Raw genomic sequence first — 21,691 nt, 5'->3', positions numbered from 1 at the left:
GCGCAAATACCTACCCCGCCCATAATCAGGCCTTCCACCCCACTAATCTCGCGGCAGGCTAGGCTAGCGCAGCCCACCGCCACTGGCCCCCAACCATTCACACCAAAAAGCCCGGAGTTTCTTCGGCGGCAAATGAATCAATCCCCAAGAATCCCCCACGTGGAGAGATTTTTCATAACCTTTAATAGTTTAGCGCGTTATTAGTACGAGTTCCCAAATAGGAAAGCTTTAAAAATTGCCGCCCCACAAGCTAACTGTAAATGTAGCTTTCAAGCTACCCTGTCCACATGGCTAAGCACATGATTTGAGATACATGTCTTAGCATGAACTTGGGAATAGATGAAACGTGAAGAATTTTTCATCAGCCCTGAATAATGTCTTGGTATCTACCAAATGACGCAGGAGGCTGGATATAAACCTCACCAACAGAAGAGCATGACTGTGTCTGATATTCAAATGCGAACTTGCATTGGAAAGTAAGAGATTCGGCGTGTACAGGAGTGTAGATATCGATGTAGCATATAAGTCACGATGTTCTATTTGCGGCTCAACCAATATGACAATCAATCTCGAATTCAAATCCATGGACCCAGTATTTTGAACGGAGATCCCCCTCGCACTCGAGCTCGACTCCACTACAAAAGTCTGAAAGCTGAAAGCTCAGACGATCATTAACGTCTCGATCGACGATTCAACGACAGTGGCCAACTGTCAATCGGCTAAATCCATCAATGAAGGTGGAGCATGGAAGTCTTTAGAAAATTCGTTTCAAAAACTCAAAACATAATGAAGAATGGATGGACCAACATCCACTATTCCCTGCGTACCCACTCGACTAACCTTATAGGGGATTATTTTAACCCCTGCCCTGTTGATCATTGATCCTATGTACCTGTACATCGGGGCCAAGCTCATCGAAACCAAGATGTACATGTACATCGGTGGCAATGTCAGAACACAAATTTAGTCAATTCTTCGATGTACAATGTAGATCGAGGCACGTGGAGCTCATTCTCAGACGTCGAAAGCACTACCGGAGTTGGATGTACTCCGGAGGTCTGGAAGAGTTTACACAGGGCGGAATTCTCCGACTGGTGATTGAGTTTCGTTGCTTGACATATGTACTGCATGTAGTGCAGTCGGTTTAAAGCTTGGCGTGCGTCAATTTTGGCATATGATGTAGGTAATTTTTGAATATTGTATATCCTGTATGTATGTAGCTTTTAAGGCCTCTGAGAATGTCTCTGTTTTTGGTGTTGTATATTGTTCTGTTGTTAGCCTATATGTGAGAGTGGTTGTGATTGTGTACTTTCTTGTGGGCTTGAGACCCTCCTTCATCCTTCATAGCTGCAGTACCATTGCCACTGAACCCGAAGGATCCTCATATGTGACGTTTGCCACTTTTATGGAGTCGCCGAGCCTAGTCTGTAGGTGGAATTCAGTGCGGGAATTTTGATATGGGGCGTAGCGCAGGTAGCCTAGGTAAGGGTATGATCGGAGAAAGCTGGGGGGAACTGTGTGTGTAAGTGCAGGTGGGTATGGAATTGGGCCGGCCTGGATGCAAGTCGGGTGTATTCATTCGAAGGGCTACATGGTTGTGGTTGTGGATGTTTTCTTGGAGTGTCCAGGTCAATAGCAGATAGATTGTCAACAGTGATAGAATTTGGCTTTGGTTTAATAGTACAGGCACAAGTATCACGATCAGAAATGATAACAGATATGTTTGTGTATTGAAAATACGACTATACATTCTTTTCAATGGTGGTTCTACCGAGTCCGGCTCAGTCAGAACAGAAAAGGCACAGCAGGCTAGAACGAAAAGTCGCTTAAGCGGAATAGGAATGAGAAGAATGAACAAAAGAAAGACATTGTATATAGTAATGAGTCAGTAGGCAAGGTATAGAACATGAGACGTGTAGAGCTGTCTGGGGAGTATCATAAACGAAGAAAATTCAAATCATGTAAACATCAATAAAGGTGATAGGGGAATCAATAAATCAAAAAATTAAAAAGGAGAAGGTCCGTTGGTATGAGGTGACCAGGGATCCTTCTGCGGCTTGCAAAGGTGTGGGTTGACGGAGCCAATAAGTTTAATTCGTGATCGAATCTCTTCACGGCGACGCTCAGCGGCATCTTCGGAGCTGAGCTTCTTCTTCGCAGTGAACGCGGAGAGGGTTGATCGCTTGCTTGCAAGAGGTGTTTTAGACTGTTGGCCCTGGGCCTGGGGTCTAGGAGTCTTGGAATAGACAGGTCGGGAGCTAGGCACCATAGACTGAGATCCTCTGTTCGATCTGAATGAGGGCAATGGGGGAGGCTCAGAGTTGCGCAGCTTACTCTTCGCAGGAAGCTGCCAGCTAACGGTGTTGCTTCTGCGAGTATCAGGCATTGGTGCTGTAGATTGCCTCACGGGCGGGGGAGGCTGGGATTGCCTCATTGCCGAAGGGAGCGAAGACTTCTTCATTGCTGATCGGGGCTGGGCAGATAGCGCGGGCGGGGGTTGCGAACTGCGCATTTTGTTCTTCGCAGGCAATTGCCAAGAGACGGAACCGTGCTTGCGAGAGGTCGACGAGGGGAATGCTGACTTCCTGTCGCGAGGGGTCTGAGGCGACTCACGTGGCTTTTCGTATGAGGAAATAGAGCTAGAAGTGGAGGTAGCCTTCAATTGAGCGTGGAACTCATCAAGTTCCTGTGTTTCCTCCTCATCCTCGGGAATTAAATCGGTAGGGTGTGCATTTAGAGGGCCCAAGGGACTGGTAAACCGGCGAGCGTGTACTCGAGGAACATCGATCGGCTGTGGTTGTGGCTGGAGCTGGAGCTTCTCGTTTTCCTCCTCTTTCTCCTTCTCCTCTTTGCTGTTATGCGAAAGTTTTTGCATATAGTTCATGAACGAGTCGCGGACACCAGATTGTTTCTTGGAAGGCTGAATGGAGTACCACTTCGATTGTTTACCACTGACATTCAGGCGAGCTCCCTTTCCTTTCTTGCTAGAAGTTGGGCTGCTGCGGCCACTGTCCTGTGGTGTTGCCAACTCAGGGAAGTAATCCCATTTCTTTTCCCGGAAGTAATGACTAGCGTGTGCGGAATCCACTCGGTTATCGGACCATTGTAGAGGACGTCCGTAGTGAGCCGATGTACCGAGGATGATTGAGGAAGCATCACAATCCTCCTCGATCGGGCTTGAGGCCGTTGAGTCGTGGGTTCTCTCATAGTCAGATGTAGGAGAGGACGCGGTGGGGCTCGATGCGCCCGAGTTATACCCACTATACATTGTTGAATGGTGGAACTCATCCACCTCGAAATTCAAATCCTCGTATTCTTCATCGTCATCAGAAGTTTTAAGAGGATTAGCAGCTCCTTTTCTTGGAGCCGCAGTGCCGAAAATACTAGTCGAAAGATCGAGGTTGAACGGGCTTGGTGGTGGCTTCAGAGGCTCCTCCGAGCGGCCGGTGATAGATAATGGGTGGATGAAGGGAAGTGGAGAACTTGGCGGGCTACCCTTTAGGTGATCTTCAGTGGCGGGTAGGTCGATCAAGCCTGTAAAGTCATCAGAGCCCGTTCGGACCAAGATGGGATAACTCCTAGTATCGGGATCATTCGGTGTACCAAAGCTGCTGTCATCGCCAGTACTTGCTGTCTCGCTCGAGTCGCTGTACATGACGGAATATTCGCTCGGTGTGTTGAGGGTGTCAGCGCCCATAGAAGATTTATTGTGGAGAGTGGGTTTGTGGAAGATTTCGGAGCGATGGGCTGTAAAAGACATCATCCGTGGTGGGACGACCTTTTCCAGGCCTTCGAGGGAAGCAGAGTGTCGAGGAGGAGGAGCTGTTCGTCGATTCAGAGTGGACGACGACATTGCATTCAAAGAACAAAGATAATATATGGTGATTGGGTATAGGAAGTAAGCCTCTTGTCACTCTTCTTCTTCGCTTCTTTTTTCCTTCGGATAGATAGATCACATCCAGGGTAACATGAGGAAGGATTTGAAGTCTTTCGTCTTCTTTTTTATCTTAGCTGAGAGAAGAGGGGGGAAGAAGCCATGAATTAAAAGAGGAGTTAGGCCCGATTATCTATTGCAGCGATCGGCAGGTTGAGCGTCATTCGTGCACGGACGGCTGCAACGCGAGGGGCCGCAAGGGATATTTTTGGTCTCGCTGATGTCCATGAGGTGGAGTGGGGATGTTACCGGTGGAAAGGGAAAAAATAATAATGATTCTAAAACAAATTCAAGAGAAGGATTCGCCAAGGGGGCCAGTTATCACTAAATGTGGTTATGGTAGTGTCATATTCATAGAGTCATGGACAAGGTATACTGGGGGCAAAGAACGACGACCCCATCTCACCCATTTCCCAAGCCAATCCATAATAATCATCTAGATCTATAATACTGATTCGTAGAGATACTCAAACAGTAAAACATGACTCCCATAAGCCCTCTAACCTCCCCTCAAGCCCAAAAAACAGATCGTTGGCAATCCAACCGAGATGATCCACTAAGCCTGATGACGGCAACGCAAGGTTTTCGGCCCCAATGACTACACCACACTATGGTGGATGCAAGAGTGGAGGTTTGCATAAGACCTAAGCTTAATCGAGTAATATTTCATATGTACAGGTACATGTGCAGTGTACTTGCAACGAAAAACTAACTAAGTTTGGATGCCTTCTCCATCGTCTCCCTAGTTAATTGATCTGAGGTTCGTCGATTCTCACTCAGTCGGCCTAGACGCCGTAGATTGGCGATCAATCTCTCGTCCCCAAAATGGCTATTATGCTCGAACTCTGGTTCCTCTTGATATGCTAATCTTGCGGCGTCGACAATGATTCGCGCTGTCATCCCGAACACCCGATACCGTTGGACCTGTCCGGTCTCTTCTTGCGCCACAAGTTGATCCACCGCTTCTTGTTGTTCTGGCTTGCCACGGGGCGAAGGCTTCACGACCCGGTTATTGGCGCGGACAAAAAATTGATGCACTAGTTTCGATCAACATGCGTTAGCGGGGCGAGCTCGGGGGGAAAGATCAAAAAAAGAACAGTAAAAGTAAAAAATAAAAATAAAATAAAAATAAACCAGGTAGATCAAACCCACAAGCAAAGACATGGTTCGTCCCCGTGTGACCTGTGAGTTGACCCACTATGAAGGGGTAAAAACATGGCCTAGTGTGACATGTTCTGTCTCCTTTCTAGACTGGTATCAACCCATTGGCCCAAATATGGCATCAAAGATGGGGGGGGGGGGCAGTATAGTGGATCCTTGCTCGGTACCGGTAGCCTGACGGCAACTCTACGCTACTTCCATGCCATGTGGCTATTGTTCATCACGAGAATGACATCCTGCCGACGGAAAGGGGGCATTCCGTGAAGAAAGGGGGCGCAGAAACAAGCGCAGGGATGGAAGAAAGACAACAATCAAACATCGAGCCAAAAGAGAAAGGAAAAAAGAGAGACATACTACGCCAATTAGTATTGTGCCACGAACTCCACGAACCACGATACCACTCCGACTCATGGCTATGATTGTGATCTGTCGTAGCCGACCTTGAAGTCGAACCTGATTCTGGTTCCAGATTCTTCTCCTCGTCTCTCATAGACAAGAAATTATGGAACGGCGCCGTAAATACGGCAGCCACTTCCCTCGCATCCAGCTTCGGAATGAGCGAAACTTCGGGATCCGCATTCTCGCCAGTCTCCGGATTAAATGCATGCAGCAAAGCCACGCAGGGTCTTACCACTAGCTCGGTCCTGGCAAGACTTGCCGGTAACTCGCAGAGATGCTCGACTGTGAATGGACGAGGGAGTAATTGATCGATGCCGGGGAGTCCGATCTCTTCCCATGCTTCGCGACGTGCCGTCTGGAACGGCGTCTCTGATAATGCGTCTGCTCGGCCTGGGAATCGCAATCAAACATTTCCGTTAGCAGGGCTCACTTCATAGTATCGGATATTATATGGTCGGGGATGGGAGTGGGTCCAGTCAGAACTCAACCGTTGCATAGTGCACTGCAGTTTGTTTTGTTCTTTGCTTTTTTTCCTTCTTTTTCTTTCTCTGATTCTTCCCCGGAGCCACTGAGACAAGTCACCACAACTAGGCAGGGGTGTCTAATGGTGAAATATTTCTTGCCGATCCCTTCTTCTGACTTTGTTTCTCTGGACATTCATTTTGCTGCATCTTTTCTGCAAGTCTTTCCAAGTCGCCATCACCCACGATGAAAAAAAAAAAAAAAAAAAAAAAAAAAACTCACCACCAGGCAAAGCCGCATCACCCGCAACTAAACAAACATCAGCTGAATCAAACACATCAAAGCAAAGCCGACCCATTCGGAGCCAACCTCCAAAAAGAAAGAGATACATACACGAACTCAATGTCTTTGCCCGAATCGTAATAACAATCCTCAGATCCCCTTTCGAGTCGGCATAAAGCAGCAACAAAACTGCCGCTCGTCTAGAAAGCGGTAGATCCCCGTATGCAGTTGGTGGAGGAACATAGTTTCGGAGTCGCTCGATAGCTTCCTATAATAATAGATATCAGTACTTTTTTTTCTTCTCGCTTCCGCTCTTATTCTTATTGTGTCGCGTGTCATGTCACGCCATGTCTTTGTTTATGTTTATGTCTCATTCGTCTGCCACGCGGTAGAAAGTGTGTTTCAGCCTGTTTTATTTCGGGGGATGTCCATCCGGATTGGGTCTTGAATTTGGCTTTGGGTTTGCACATGGCAAAATCATCATAACACACCACACCGATGATCATGATCACGATATTGGTGCCCAGGTGTATGCGGGGACAGGACGGACACCCGCTACAAGATGCATGAGACAGAAAGTCAAATTCTCATAGCACCGGTATGGATGAACCATTGAAGATGAGAAAAGCCAGTCAAGCCAATTGGTCATCGACAGACTAGCGGCTTGATTCTGCACGTCTTGCATAGTGCCGGGTACTCGCAGACAAGCTCAGTACTCCATCCAGGATGGAAATGAATACCTATCCTAACAAACACACAAACTTGACTCCTGAAGCACAAAATCACAAATCACAAGTATATCACAGTATAGTATAGTTCACATACCAATGAAGTCTTATTGAGTGGAGCCATAGTAGAAGAAGCGCGGACTCTTTCAAATCTCCCACTTCTCTCTTCCCTGTGAGGTCCAGAACGAGAACGAGAAATCGAAGCTAAGCAGCGATTGGCGCTGAGGCTGAACCGGTGGCAAATCGAAATGGAAGGAACCGTCAATGCACGTCTCCACATAATAATACCTGAGCCCCAGGTATAGGTAGTAAGTGCGACTAGCAGAGTGAACTTTGAATGGATGTATACAAAAGAAAAGGATGTTCTAGAACGAGGTTGGGTATGTATCGAGACAGAAACCAATCAGAAGTAAGAAGGGATTACTGTAGGTGAGACGGGAGGAATGCAGAGTTCCTAGAGAGGTAACGCCCCTTATGACTGGGATATACTTGTGGATTGATTGCGGGGGCAGGAAGGGCATGGTTGTTTCGGATCTTGGGGGTTTGATGTTGCCGAGGTTGGGGGCGGCACCCGCCGCGGTCGCGGTGACTAATGATAGGTATGGATGTACAATCGATCACGGGGAACTTGGACAAGTTGGATTGGGGCGATCGGTCGGGGCTTGTTCGATGTTGAAATGTGTATTCCATACACTAGGTACAAGCGGTCGATCATGATCGATTTTCAGGGTCTAATTCTTATGTTTAGTGTAAGATGCTATTGATAGTATCCTTGGTAGTAATTAGGTTTGAGGATATTTAATTTTGGAAACAGGAAAGGATCAGAATACATCATTGGATTTGATTTGATTTGGATTTGTCTATCAATACATGGCTTTTTTCTGTTCGAACGCCACGTCAAGCTGGATTTTCCAGTATTTTCCAACATCAGTCGGTCCTGCGAGGGAGTTTGCAAAGGCTTTACATGCCAGACAGATAACAGAAGAAAAGAGGGTATGACCCAGGGGATAAACAGCGAGAGACGTAGAGATCGGACAAATAAGCAAGGGGTAGGAGATGGAGAATGAGAATGAGAATGAGAGAGAAGGATGAGAGGGAGAGGTAGAGAAAGAGAAGGAGGGAGATCTATGTAACATAACGCGGAGGTAAGACAGGGAAGAACCGAAGAGAATATGAAAGGTGATACAAAAAGAATCTATATGTTATTAAACAATCCCAGAATCAAACGCAGTGCAAACGAATCGAATCAGTCATTCATGAAGATGAAAATGAGACCTACGAGCTTTCGCTCTTCTTCTCGGCCTTCTCAACAGACTGCTCAGCCTTGGCGCCCTCGCTAGCAGCCTCAGTAGCTTCAGCAGATTGCTTCTCAGCACCATTGCCCTTAGAAGAAGCCTCGGCACGAGCCTCCTCCTTCTCGTCAATGTCTTCAATATCCTTAGGAGCAGGAGCAACACCCTCGTTTCCATTGTTCTGCTCGCTCTCCTCCTCGATAAGCTCTTCCTGCTCCTTAATAACCTCCAGACGCTGCTTGTTGGTAGCAGCGCCCTCGGCGTTGTGGACCTCGAGCTCGATCTCGTGGAACAGCTCCTCGGGGATACTAGAGAGAACAGACTTCAGAGCATCAATCTGAGAAGCCATGTCGGACTCCTTGCCACCCTGGGTGTACATGTAGGCATTGCTGAGAACCAAGAGAGTAGAGGGGACGCCGTTCTGAAGACGCAGATCAAGCCACATGGTGATATCCTCACGGAGACGAGCAGGGGAAACGCCATGTGTGCGAATACCACGGGAGGCACTAGCCATCTGAAGCTCTGGAACGGATAGAGAGTCAACGCCCTCGTAGAAGATAGCGCGATCATCACGCTTGATCTGGCGCATGCGGTGACGGATGTTGTAACGGAGCATGGCGTCAGTGCCGAATGAGTTAAGGTTCATGTAGCGACAGATAGCGACGAGTTGAGGACGCGACAAGTTATCGAGGGTAAGGTCGTCCTTGAAGATCTTGCAGACCTTGATGACATCCTCGGTAGAGGGGGCTTCGCCCGTAGTACGGATCTTGCGGAAGAAGTCGGTGAACTCGTCGTTCTTAACAGTAGCAGCTGTCAAGGGCAAGCCGGTCTCGCGCAATGTGTTTCGCAGGAAGCTGGAAACCTCCTTGCGGGTGGAGCTCAGGTTCAAAGCCTTGGTCTCACGGGCCTTCTGGCCTTCGTAGGTGCTGGGCAAAAGGTTGGGGAAGATCTTAAGAGCGATGGGGAGGAGCAATTCGGCGAATGGAACGATAAGGAAAACGGAGAAAGGGACCAAGCGACCCAAGTCCTTGGTTGTACGTTGGAGCTATTATATCAAAGATTCAAAATTAGTTTCAATGCGCTTATCCAAAAAAATTCAGTTTCTTTCAAACTTACCTGGCGGTGCTCACGACGACTGAGCTCGTAGCCTCCGGCCATCTTGACAGCCAATCGGGTACTAATTTTAACCTCTGTAGCCAAAAGCTTGGTACCATCCCAGTAGTGCTGGACCTCCTTCTTGATCTTTTGACCAATTGTAAGCTTCTTCGCATCCTTCTTCTCCTCAGCTAGACCCTTCTGAGAATCAGCAGCAACGGCCTTGTTAGCCGCCTTTGTCTTGGAGGGCTCAACGGTCTCGGGTTTCGCAGCCTTGGCGACTGTTTGCGACGATTGCGCCTGGTCTTGGGGAAGGGACTTCTTCGCTTGCTCGGCATTGAAGCCAGGGGGAGGGTATGACTGAGAGGAGTTGTTGGTAGATTGCTCAGTGGCATAGCCACGCTGAGGAATCAAGATCGCAAGAGCAGTAACATGGGAAGGGAGGCCGCGTCCATTTCGGAGAAGGCTGTTCGCCGTAGCGATAGAAGCTGGGCCAAGGGCACTGGCACGGGTACGAGCTATTCAACGCAAAAGAAGATCAATATATGTTTCCATATGAGATTTGAATATTGCGATATATCTTACCCGCTAATGTTGGTCGCAGTGCGGAGGTATTGCGGATCAGTTGAGCAGATCTCATTGTGGCGGACATTTGCGGAAATGTTGGGGCGTAAAAAGGGAAAAGGCCCGATCTATCGAGCAGGGAGTTGCGGAGGGCGCAACGACAAGGAGAGAAAATCGACTCGAGTCAAGACAATATTGAGATTGATAACCAGATGAACAGACACAAAATATTGATGATATTGATTTGTGTAGGTTGGCAAGAATCATGATGGCGACGCTGCCGGCCATCACGTTTATTCACGTGACCGAAAGCGGCTTCGGAGGTCTAGACGGAGATAAAAATGATGTGAGACTGATTGGCCCACAGTAGTCCCTCTCAGCCTTCGTCGGCAGTGTTGAGACCCCGTATGGATTCTTTGTGTTTCTTTAGTTTTCCGACCACAGACGGATTTTAACAATTGAATATCTTGTTTATGTATAGTGTGTACATTGGTCTCATTATTCCTTCAAACATAAAATATTTAACGCTGGGTAGTTCGGAAAAATCAAGCAGATCTCAAAACACGGTGGCGAAAAAGAAGGATAGATCGGAACGCTGTGGCTATGGACAGAACACAAAACGGGTGTGCACATGACAAAAACAACAGAAAAATAAAACTAGGTACGCGCCAGGGGTATCATGAATAATTAAAGAAAGTATAAAGCCCTAGCATCTAGTTTCTCTCGCGGATCTCAGACTGGTTGTCTCGAGAGGAATCATTGTAAGCAGTGGAAGCGGCGCTGCTGGGATCTAAAAGAGGGATCCGATCAACACTGTTTCGCTTCTCAAGAGAAGCTAGGCTCTTTGAACCATCGGCAGCGACCGTGGCAGGCGTATCCGGAAACATAAAGGGACTAGTTGCACCCTCGGGAGAGCTTTGCCACCGCGCAACATCCTTCTTCAGTTGCTCCAGTTCTTTCTGGAACCGTTTGCCGAAGACATCAATATAGTAGGTCGCACCATTATGAATACTCCAGACGAATAGAGCGGAGATGTAAATGGCACTGGCCCATCGGTACCAGAACCAGAGAGGGCACGGAATCATAGTTGAAAGCGCAAAGCTGTACTGGATCAACATAAATGCTGGTTCCTGCAAGACCTCTGGGAGGCTGAGAACTATTTTACCAATCCAGGCCTTGGCGTATGACTTGCGAAGCCAGGTAAAGCTGGTCGGACGTCCTGCGGCAATCTGTTCCGCGCGACGTACGGTGATCATGAAGTGGTAACAAAGCTGCCAGGCTATATATGGGACAGTAGACCAAATAATCATAGCCCACAGTGAATAGTGCTCAGGATCACCCGGTTGACTGAATTTGATGGCATGAACCGCAGGAAACCTTTCCTTGAGCATGTCGACTGGAGTCATGTGAACAATACAGTGCAAAGTGACAGGCGGCATAATATGGATAAAAAGACTAGAAACGAGAATCAGTTGGCTATACGATGAGTGACTCGGGTCCTTGAATGCACATACCTGACTACCTTGTCCATACTGTGGAAGACCAACGAGTTTCGCCACATGGCAATCGCTGCCGCGTTATTGCCAAAGGTCAAACAGAACGTTCCCAGGAACAAACGCTTCGAACCTGGGAAGACCCACAAGCTCAACATACACAGCAGGTTGACAAAGTAACAGAGATCGGCCAAGAAGTAGTGATAACCCTTGGCATGGTAGGTATACCACCGAATAGGCATGAAGTATACCAGCTGAGCAGTGAACCAGAGATAGAAGTACTGGGGGACGGCACCGATCAGGTAGCCGCTGATAAAGATATTGAGGACACCAGCGATGAAAGATGCCTTCTCGCGAAGAGTCACAGTAGCCGTCTTGTTCCACTGTTTACCCAACCTCTCAACACCTGTCTTCATGCGCTGACGGTATTTGATGAGCTGCTCGTCGGCTGTTGGGACTCGGCGTTTGAGCTCTCCCACGACACGCTCCCTGGCATTCAGACCCCTTGACTTCAGCTTCTCACGCTGCAGGCGGACCTTTTCCTTCTGCATATTGATGGTTTGTTGCCATTTCTCCAAACGCTGCGTGAGCTGGATATTATCAAGAAGATCAAAGATAGTCAACTTGTCCAGAGGCGGAAATGTCTCCCAGTCCTCTTGATACGAGCTGCTATTGGAGAAAGACCCGTTCCGTGACAGCTTGCCCGGTGAACCAGAAGGCGAGTAGAAGTCATCGCCATCAGCGAACTCCTCCAAGAACGGGTTATCCAACTCATCAGGACCCGGGGTCGATGCCAGAGATTCCGGCGCGATCACCGAGTCTGATCCTCGGTGGTGGGTGGCGCTCGACTCCTCCATCAGAAACTGTTGTTGGAAGGAGAATATAGTAGGACCGTCCCGAAAGGAAGGGTAAGGCCGTCTAAGGAAACGGGCAAATGTTAGCATACCCATAGTAGCTCAAAAGAGAACAGTATATTTGCAAACTTCGAGCCACCCCCTCACGAGCGAGGGAGCGACCCTTTCTTATCGGGTCCCCCAAAAAAAGAACGAGATGCGCGCGACTTGCCTTATCGGAGAGGAGAATCACGACCACGGTTCACGTGGAGAGAAGCGGGGACGGAAGCAGGGATATGGTTGGCAAGTTTGGATACTGAATGCGGGCAGATCAAGCACAGTCAAAGCCTGAAGTTCTTGTCGCTGACCACGTCTCGACCGAAGAACCAGCAGGAAGTTGATGTTGGGAGGTGTGCGGATGTGTTGACCGCTGGTTGGTTTGAGCTTGTTTTCCCCCAATGACCCAATGACGAAGCTTAACTGGATCACGCCGATCCCGCTTTGTTTACTAGCTGTTTGTGCTGTTTGTTTGTTTCGCCTAAAACGGTCATCTTTTCCACTCTACTCTTGGCTACGTGCAACTCTCCTCCCTCCTTCCTCTGCAGCTCCCGAATTCTCGTTAATGCTACGAGGCTTGGTAGTTAAATACCCGTTTTTATTCTATTCTTACTGGGCCGGTAACAAAGCTGCGGGTCTAATCATGCCTTCAAATATTGCTTCAAGGGTGTATATAATATCCAATTGCCATCCAGTTCACCGATACAATCTGTAAATTTCTATGCACATCAATGATACTACATGGATACCAGTCCAACCCACAACCATAGCTACGCATTGTACAAGGCTAGCACAACTCTTTGATTCAACAAACAAACCCTCAAACTAAGCTAGGCATTGCTACCGGCGCAGTAAATTGATTTAGAATCAAACTACTTAGTACCATTCAAGGGGAATAACGAAGCCGAGCAGGGGGTCGGAGAGGGAGAGGGAGCAAGGTGGTGAAGTAATGTCAACCATCCCGCTGCCTCAGGATTCTCACTCCCATATCCAGATACGATGCACAGCATCGATAAGTTGAACAATCAGCGCCAACACCTCCGAGTCGCACCTGCGAGTCCTTTATAAGTATATTTCATATATCATTCTCTGAGATCCAGGGACTCAAGTGAAAGCTTCATGATTATCTTCGTATACGTTGATCATTCCAGACAGCTTTCTTAGAATTAGACTAGACAATGACTCTCCTACTAGCAACTTGAAGAATCTTGAAGGCTGTGAGCTATACTAGTACTAGATACTCTAGTATATAGATATCAAGGGCCCAGGAGGATAGATATTGCGTCCCGAGGTCATCGAGGTGAGCCGACTTGCTTCTCTCACTTCACGTTCTTTCCCTTTTAATATCTCACTGGCAGTACACCCGGTGTCACATTCTCCTCTCTATCGCACATTCTATTCTCAGTCGACGGGAATATCATACTTCTATTTCCGATTTCTGCTTCCAAGGACAACAAGTTCCTAATATCGAATAATATGAATGAAGTGACGCAATAACCGGGACCCGATCCCCGCGCACTGGCGCTTAATCGATTCAACAAGCGTCATTTTTACATGGAGACTAAAATTGTCATATTCGATTTATGGGACAAAGTTCGTTTTCAAAAGATCATGGAAAATCATTTGTTAAGGTCAAACCAATCTCAACCCATGAGATTGTTGAAGCTGTCAAGTCCCTAGTAGCGAAACTTCTCAATCAACGACATAGCAAGAGCCATCCGTTCCCTTATCAGCCTAGTGAAATTTCTATCTCAGCATTCTCCTATACCGAGGAGCGACTGTACAGAGATTCAATGACCAAGCTACATGCACAACACCCGTACTTAAGGGCTGACAAGGTTAAAGTCTCTATGGTAGACTATGGTAAGAAACTAGGACCGGATATCACAATCCTGGATCTGATCGTCACTGGAGAATATAATACTGGAGAACGAAACTGTGGACCGCTCCGTTCAAGACATATCAATTGTCTCCACTCAGCTTTTCCTAGTGCTAAGAACTTGAAGGGTCTATACGCTATCTCGTCACGAGACTCAACCTTCAAGCTTTTTGAGAAAAACCGACAAAGTTCCGTCCTTTGAAGAAGGTTTTCGATGACTAGGAGGCAAATAGACTATTTCGTAGCTCTTTGTTTCTTTGAAACTTTCTGGAAGATTTCGAATGTGTGAGTGACCAGAGGAGTCGGACTTTGTCTGGGACTGATCATGTACAAGATGACAATTCTGACGTTGATATGGAGGATGGAGGATGCATGTTGCCACGATGACCCGACATGCCTAGTGTTTAATGCGGAACATGTACGATTATGAATAGAATACTGGAACTCAAGTTAGTTTAATGAAAGATGCTTGAAGTTTGTGGCTGTTGTGTCATTTGGTTCCTCCAAGCGACAATAACCATAGCCACAACATAATACCTAGTGGAAATATCCATAAAAAGCATCATTCCATGTCATCAAACTCCAAGCCTTTCCTACGAACAATATCTAAATCCAGTACTTTTTTGTGTACTTGAAAATTTTCCCATCTATACCTTAAGCGAACCTTCTTCATGGAAATCTGAATATACGAGCACAATTCTTCGAATTATTTACGACCTCACGAAACCTAATTCATCATTTCTCCACAAAAGCACGGAAGAAAAACCGGCCAAACGCATTGATAACACTCGCTGATTTGCCGAGCAAATCATCCTAAAAGACCCACATCCACATCAAGATCAACACATCACCAATTAAACCGGCGGCACTCTCCGATATGATAACAAGTCGGATGCTTTACAATAGATTAAGTGGGGCGGAGTATGCTTGAGCCGCTCGAATACGTACATTAAAGCATGGACATCTTCTTTTATTTCAAGTACATCCTTCACCAATTGCGCATACTGTATTCTTTTCTTCTTATACTTTGCGCTTAATAAAGCACCATAGAGCCAACTATAGCTTCGACCAGCTTCAGTTTCACAATGACAGAAAAAAAGCGACCAAATTTCCTCTTCATCCTAGCCGATGACCTAGTTCGTCCCCCACTTTATTTACCACCCATCTCAAATCATACGTCCATCCATCTAACAGAAGGGAAAAAACAGGGTTTCTCCGACATAGGCTGCTTCGGCGGCGAGATCGAAACACCAAACATAGACAAGCTCTCATCAGAAGGAATCCGAATGCTAAACCACCACACCGCAGCAGCATGTTCACCCACCCGCGCGATGTTAATGAGCGGCACAGATGCGCATCTTGGCGGATTAGGATGTCTAATTGAGAGTCGGGCAAGTGAGAAGGGTGGAAAGCGATGGAATGGGAAGGCAGGGTATGAGGGATATCTGAACAGTGATGTTGCGACTTTACCTGAGATACTTGGAGATAATGGGTATTTTACGGCTATTTCTGGGAAGGTGAGATTTTTACCGGGGGCTGACGATTTGAGCGAGGGATTGAAGAGAAGATGAAGATGAAGGCTAATATGTACTGGTGGGGTGTGGTGTCAATAGTGGCATTTAGGACTTCGTGCTAGTCAAGGTCCTTCAGAGAGAGGATTTCAAAAGGCCTTCGCTATGCTTCCGGGTTGTTGCAATCATTATGCATGGGAGCCTGTGCAGGAGAGATTTCCTATGGGTGGATCACCGATTCATACAGAGGGGGGAGTTAAAGTTGATGTGTGAGTTCTAATCTGCTTCCAAGCTACTGCGGCATTGTACTGCGGCGTTGCATATGAGATCATGATACTAGTGAAAATGATACTGACGTGCCTACTAGGACTCCGAATAAGAATGAAGACCCGGAAGGCTTCTATTCAACCGATTATTATACCAATCAATTGATTGGATATCTTAACGGGCGCTCTTCAACGGAGAAGGATAAGCCTTTCTTTGCTTTTCTGCCTTATACTGCGCCTCATTGGCCGTTGCAATGCTCTAAGGATAAGCGTGATAAGTATGGCTACTATACTTGAATATTGAATATTGAATATTCAATATCAGTTCTGCTGAGTTGAGCTAATATTTCCCAGGTACAAGGGTATCTACGACGACGGACCATATGCTCTTCGCGAGCGCAGACTAAGACAGCTCGTTAATCTTGGTATTATTGACGAATCTGTTGTTCCGCATCAGATGGAAACCACAACACAGGACGTGGGTGAATGGGATGAGTTCACGGCTGAAGAGCGAAGGTGCTCGAGTCGTGCTATGGAGACTTATGCTGGGATGATTGATACGATGGATTTCAATGTTGGGAAGATTATCAGCCATTTGAAAGAGACGGGGGAGTATGATAATACTTTCATTGTCTTTATGAGTGATAATGGGGCTGAGGGAGCAGCGTGAGTTTATCCAAATCAGGCCAAGCCAAACTTGAAGCTGAGAATCCAAAATTGGGGTATCGATCTAACAAGTTCTTTCTTATAGATTGGAAGCTAGACGTGAGTTGTGTTGCTAATGATTAAGTTTATTAATGTATTGTGCAAGACTAATTATTCGCAGCTGTGATGGGTGATAATATCAAACGGGCCATCCATGAACACTACGACAATTCATATGAGAATATCGGGTCCTATAACTCATTCACCTGGTACGTGTACATATTACATCCACCCCATAAGATGGATTGATAGACGGATGATGAATCTAACAGTGAACCATCTCAGGCTCGGACCACTATGGGCTCAAGCCTCAACAGCGCCATCCCGACTCTTCAAGGGATTCCCATCTCAAGGCGGAATCCTCGTTCCCTGCGTGGTGAAACCACCAAAAGACACATTCCACCGATCATTCACACCAGGTTCATTCAATCGCTCCTTCAGCACAGTAATGGACTATCTCCCCACATTCCTGGATCTAGCAAATATCTCCCTCCCACTAGTATTCGAACAAGAGAATACCCGAGCTCTGGAGAAGAGTCCCGTGGTCCAGAAAATGACCACTTTCCGCGGAAGAAACGTCCACGCAATCCGCGGTAAATCATGGGTTCCATTCTTCTGTAAGGAAGAAAAAGCAGAAGACGTTAACGGCACCGGTGAACTCTGGAACATCCATTCCTCCTCCGAACCCATTGGATGGGAACTATTTGCCCGTGCGGCCATGCGGAAAGGAGATTGGAAAATCGTTCACATTGCCAAGGCTAATGGGGGAGTCGGGGAAGTTAATGGTGAAGGCTGGGAACTGTTTAATGTTGTTGAGGACCCGGGGGAGAATGTGAATTTGGCGGGTGAGGAGCCTGAAAAGCTGAAGGAGCTTATTGGGTGTTGGGAGGAATATGTGAATGAGTGTGGGGTTGTTTGGGGGGAGAATGCATTTGATCCTGGATTGGGAATTGAGGATGCTCCTGAGTTGTGGGAGGATGAGGTTGAGTTGCAGAAGTCATGGCTTGGAGCGAGGGCTGGTGAATGTGTGGTGTAGATGGATATGGCGTGATGAAATGAAATGCCTAGGTCTGTGGTTGAATGCTGCTGGTGTCTGTGTCTGGGTCTGGGTCCTCGTATTCCAGGCAGTAGGATAATATAAGCTTTACGGAAGATGCTTGAGTCCATGATCTTCCAATAATGTCGTTGCCTTCAACTGTTTCAGGCTCCCGAATTCCCGAATTCCCCGTCGGTCGCAGAGGTAAAATAACCATAATATCAAACGGTATCAATACCTGATATCAAGCTCAAGGTATTGAGGTCTCATAAATAAGTCCTCACATCTTGACACCCCGCCAACCTCAACATCGTCGTCGCAACAAACAAACACAGACCAAGCAGGTAACACACAAGGCCAATGTGAAACACCACCCGTTGCGCCTTATTGAACTTCGCATACCGATGAAGTCCAATTCCAAAGTACACCAGGCCTGCGAAAACAACGCCCATGACCGGGGCCATTTCAGAGTAAATCGCAGCGGCAGCGGCAGCCATAGTGTATACTGTAGCTGATCAGTGTCTGTTCTCTGAGAGGAATCTGATTGGGACGTACAGTGATCAAGTGGGGCGGTCGGGGACGGGTAGTCAGTACAGTACAGTACAGCTGTTTACTGCTGATCGGCGCAATTTGTGAGAAGTTCAAAGTTGTGGTGAACGAGGGTGAATGAGTGAATGGGTGAGTGAGGAGGATGATTCTTTTTTAAATTTTTGCATCTGGGTCAGGGGGTCAGTCCCGTATTAAAGCGCAATTTCTCGCGTAAAAAGGCGAGATCAATTGATGGATGGTACGAAGTGACCGCGTAGTCCAGTGGAGCTTTCCACGTGTACGGGAGAAGCGATGTCACTCGTCAGGAACTTGAACAGTTTAAGATTCAACGTTATCAATGTATGGACGCATCCAGTTATATTAGCATGATATTTATTACTAACAGCACCATATCGTATATATCTAAATGTTCAAGTTCACCGTGTTCGCTCCAAATTGCATGCAATTCCAATTGCGATCCAGGTAAATTGTGTCGGCAAAAATAAGAAAATGACCAGAAGAAAAAAGAACTAGAAAGAAAAAGGGTCCAGGGGCCAACGTTAAAATTAAATATCAATACCCAAATTGATTCATCCCATGAGTCACTGGCATCTCACCCCAATACCCCGTATTCTTCTCAGCCGCACTAAACGGCGCATAATACCCACCACCGTGACCAGGAACAGTAGGAACGGGAAGAGGCACAGAGACAGGCACAGGCTTTGAATCAATCGGAGATTCATGCGGAATCATACTAGCCATCATACCCATGTGATGACCCCCGAATCCAGTAGTTGTCGGACTATGTGGTCCGCTTGACTCGCTGGTTGCGGGTGACAAGGGTAAACCGTGATGATGACTGGAGAATGATACTAACTGCTCATTCTCATCGAGTAGTGATCCGTGTGGTCCTGATCCGTGGCTATCGCCGAGATCCTGATCATCAAGATCTTCTTCGTCGATTTTCATGACAGGGGCCGAATGTATGCCCGCGGGAGTGAGCTCTTCGTCGTGGAAATTTGCTTCGGGGAGATGAGTATGAACCACTTGGATTACTGTGCTCCCATCTGTTTGGAATTATAGTTAGATATATACCCTTGTGAAAAGTTAAAGTTATGGGTAATGGGTAAGTGGTAAATGGTACATACCAATCTCTCCATCAAGATACCGTTCCTCCATCTGTCGCACGAAATAAATCTCATCAAGAACCTGTAACCGGTTCGCAGGACTAATCTGCCTTCTCACATCCTGTCCAGCTTCACGAAGCTTATCCGCACTAACCCCATTACTCTCTCTCAGTTCACACAAAATATGAACCAGCAGACGCAACCGATCTATAGCCAACCACATTTAGTCAATCAAACCAACAAAAACAACTCGATTAGATAATCCTACTCACCACGCTTCAACAAATGATCCGGCTCCCGATGCAAAACCCCATCAGGCCACCAACCCGGCTTCGTAAGTTCAGGATCCACACGCTGCGAAACACCCGCAATGACCTTCCGCCCATTATACGGAAAATGAACCTGCTTCCTCGGCTCCACAAGTTTAATCCACGACTTCGCAATAACCCTACAATTCAACTGCTGAAAGTCCTCGAATGCTTTCTCGATATATCTTCGCACTGCAGCACTGTCGCCAATTTTAAATGCGCTTCGGCCTGGTGGAGGCGTTGGAGGGGGTGAGGATGATTTTGGACGTGGGTGGGACATGCCAGCTCCCATGCCAGTGCCGAGACGTTTCATGTCGCGGCGTTTTCGGCGCGTTTGGTGCGATTGAAATTCGCATGGTATTAATTCGGGGGCGGGTCGCGTTTGGCCGTAGCGTGGCCAGGTGTGTGGGTTTGGATGTGGTGGGGTTTGGTTTGCATTTGGATTTGGATGCATGCCCCATGGTGAGGGGGGTGGATCTGTAGAGGTAAGTATTACTGTTCAAGTGTGTAGTATGTATTGGATGTAGGTAGGAGTACTTACTATGGAATTGCATTGGTTGGGGATTTGGCACTGCCATCTCCATGAATCTATCTGTCACGTCCGGCGTGAAGATAGCACCACCGCACCCCGCGATAGAGGGTGAAGCTTCCACTTGAAGTTTCCCATTGTAGTCGAGGTAGATGACTGCAAAGTGTGGATGGGGGAAGTCCAAGTTTCCTACTTGGTTGTTGGATGTGACAGCCTGTGAAAGATGTGAGTATATAATCATCATTGTCCACTGGTAGTGAAGTGCAAGGGTGAATATTGATCAGTACTTACCATATGTGACTGCGGCAACGACGTATCAGAATGTCTGCGCTCAAGGGATTCCCCCGCGCGTAAATGGGGACTATTCAAGTCCATCGCGCAACTTATGATAATGATAATGCAAAGTCCCTCACTTGAAACTCGTGGTCGGTGAATTGAAATGTGTTCCGAAAATAAAATCCAGGTCAAGTAGTTCAGTTCAGTTACGTGCAGGAAAGGGCGAGATTATTTCGTATACACTGCACAGGACAGACGGGTGGAATAGCTCGAACTAAAATGAGCAGGAAAGACCTGCTTTCTTTCTTTCCAAGAGCAATAGTGATAGTAAAATCAAATCAGACTGAAGGTAAAATTGAACGGGAAAACGGCTATCTGCGACGGGTATAGAATCCGGAGGCACTAGGAGGGCGTCCGAGTAATTATTATAATTGCCATCAATATGGAGAGACCTGGATCGTACTTTGGTAAAAAAGGCGAAGTATCTAGCAGACACCGATATTCCCTGGAGTTTGGACTTTGGGTCTGGCGCCAGCTAATGCAAGGAAAAAAGGAATATCTGCGGAGCCCAAAGCATCCGCAGCTTTGTTGGTGGCAATACGGCGTCTCCATCGATCTCTGGTCCTGCATCTCACGATCGGATCGTCATCATACAGATACAATGCCCCTCAGATTGATCGTGTGGGTTCCAGGCCGAGCGCACTGACAGCAGTATATTTAGTAGGATAAAAATTAATTATTTTTGTTTCGACGTTTATTGGTCGCATGTGAGAGCCGAGAATCCATGGTTTGCAACGGGGGATCCGGAATCCTCAAACTTAGTTTCGACTGTTGTCGATCCTGCCCTAAGTACGATACTAGCCACAGACGATGTGACATGCTAAGTTTTGGATGTGTGTGTGTGTGGCACATAATACACCTAAGTGATTTAGTTGGGGTTCTGACTCGAGAAAAGTTCTGAATAAAATAATGGGATTTGGGATGATGGGACGGTACTACCAACAAGTGGATCATCCATGTCAAGTTGAAGATTTCAAATGGCTATTTAATCTTGGAAATATCTCCCGTAGCTTAACAGAAGCAATGATTCTGTAGCCCATCGGTGATAACCCAATAGTTTTATCGGGGAAGCCTTTATCTCACCAATCATGGGGAGTAATCAGTGATCGATCCAGCTAGACTGGGTCCAAAAAATGAACATCGATTATCAAACGGCCGATCCATAC

The 21,691-nt window shown here is 47.0% G+C and overlaps 7 protein-coding genes across 7 annotated transcripts; 1 reads left to right on the top strand and 6 right to left on the bottom strand.

Annotated features, from left to right (window-relative positions):
* Positions 1–2,005: 2,005 nt before the first annotated feature.
* On the bottom strand, positions 2,006–3,853 carry N7478_002224 (uncharacterized protein; the record flags this gene model as incomplete). The annotated part of the gene is made up of 1 exon (XM_056918438.1): positions 2,006–3,853. One exon carries the CDS (start codon positions 3,851–3,853, stop codon positions 2,006–2,008), a length of 1,848 nt encoding a protein of 615 aa, XP_056784049.1.
* A 789-nt stretch (positions 3,854–4,642) lies between these two features.
* Positions 4,643–7,090, bottom strand: N7478_002223 (NUDIX hydrolase; the record flags this gene model as incomplete). Its single annotated transcript, XM_056918437.1, has 5 exons — positions 4,643–4,971; positions 5,486–5,884; positions 6,239–6,265; positions 6,350–6,506; positions 7,064–7,090. 5 exons carry the CDS (start codon positions 7,088–7,090, stop codon positions 4,643–4,645), a joined length of 939 nt encoding a protein of 312 aa, XP_056784048.1.
* Positions 7,091–8,241: 1,151 nt separating this feature from the next.
* On the bottom strand, positions 8,242–10,005 carry N7478_002222 (MRS7 family protein; the record flags this gene model as incomplete). Its single annotated transcript, XM_056918436.1, has 3 exons — positions 8,242–9,303; positions 9,375–9,871; positions 9,939–10,005. 3 exons carry the CDS (start codon positions 10,003–10,005, stop codon positions 8,242–8,244), a joined length of 1,626 nt encoding a protein of 541 aa, XP_056784047.1.
* Positions 10,006–10,630: 625 nt separating this feature from the next.
* Positions 10,631–12,360, bottom strand: N7478_002221 (glycerophosphocholine acyltransferase; the record flags this gene model as incomplete). Its single annotated transcript, XM_056918435.1, has 2 exons — positions 10,631–11,372; positions 11,432–12,360. 2 exons carry the CDS (start codon positions 12,358–12,360, stop codon positions 10,631–10,633), a joined length of 1,671 nt encoding a protein of 556 aa, XP_056784046.1.
* A 2,904-nt stretch (positions 12,361–15,264) lies between these two features.
* On the top strand, positions 15,265–17,697 carry N7478_002220 (arylsulfatase; the record flags this gene model as incomplete). Its single annotated transcript, XM_056918434.1, has 8 exons — positions 15,265–15,315; positions 15,388–15,696; positions 15,793–15,959; positions 16,058–16,234; positions 16,311–16,622; positions 16,708–16,721; positions 16,783–16,870; positions 16,947–17,697. The coding sequence occupies 8 exons, from the start codon at positions 15,265–15,267 to the stop codon at positions 17,695–17,697; spliced, it is 1,869 nt and encodes a 622-aa protein (XP_056784045.1).
* Positions 17,698–17,725: 28 nt separating this feature from the next.
* N7478_002219 (uncharacterized protein) lies at positions 17,726–18,194 on the bottom strand (the record flags this gene model as incomplete). Its single annotated transcript, XM_056918433.1, has 2 exons — positions 17,726–17,935; positions 18,051–18,194. 2 exons carry the CDS (start codon positions 18,192–18,194, stop codon positions 17,726–17,728), a joined length of 354 nt encoding a protein of 117 aa, XP_056784044.1.
* A 604-nt stretch (positions 18,195–18,798) lies between these two features.
* On the bottom strand, positions 18,799–20,564 carry N7478_002218 (DUF2841 domain-containing protein; the record flags this gene model as incomplete). Its single annotated transcript, XM_056918432.1, has 5 exons — positions 18,799–19,292; positions 19,374–19,559; positions 19,625–20,137; positions 20,202–20,403; positions 20,481–20,564. The coding sequence occupies 5 exons, from the start codon at positions 20,562–20,564 to the stop codon at positions 18,799–18,801; spliced, it is 1,479 nt and encodes a 492-aa protein (XP_056784043.1).
* Between the last annotated feature and the right edge of the window lie 1,127 nt (positions 20,565–21,691).

Source organism: Penicillium angulare (genome assembly GCF_028827245.1).
Source record: "Penicillium angulare strain IBT 27051 chromosome Unknown utg000002l_segment0_segment0, whole genome shotgun sequence".
NCBI classification, from domain to species: domain Eukaryota; kingdom Fungi; phylum Ascomycota; class Eurotiomycetes; order Eurotiales; family Aspergillaceae; genus Penicillium; species Penicillium angulare.
Note: the sequence above shows the minus strand (reverse complement) of the source record. Positions and strands in the feature narration are given on the sequence as shown.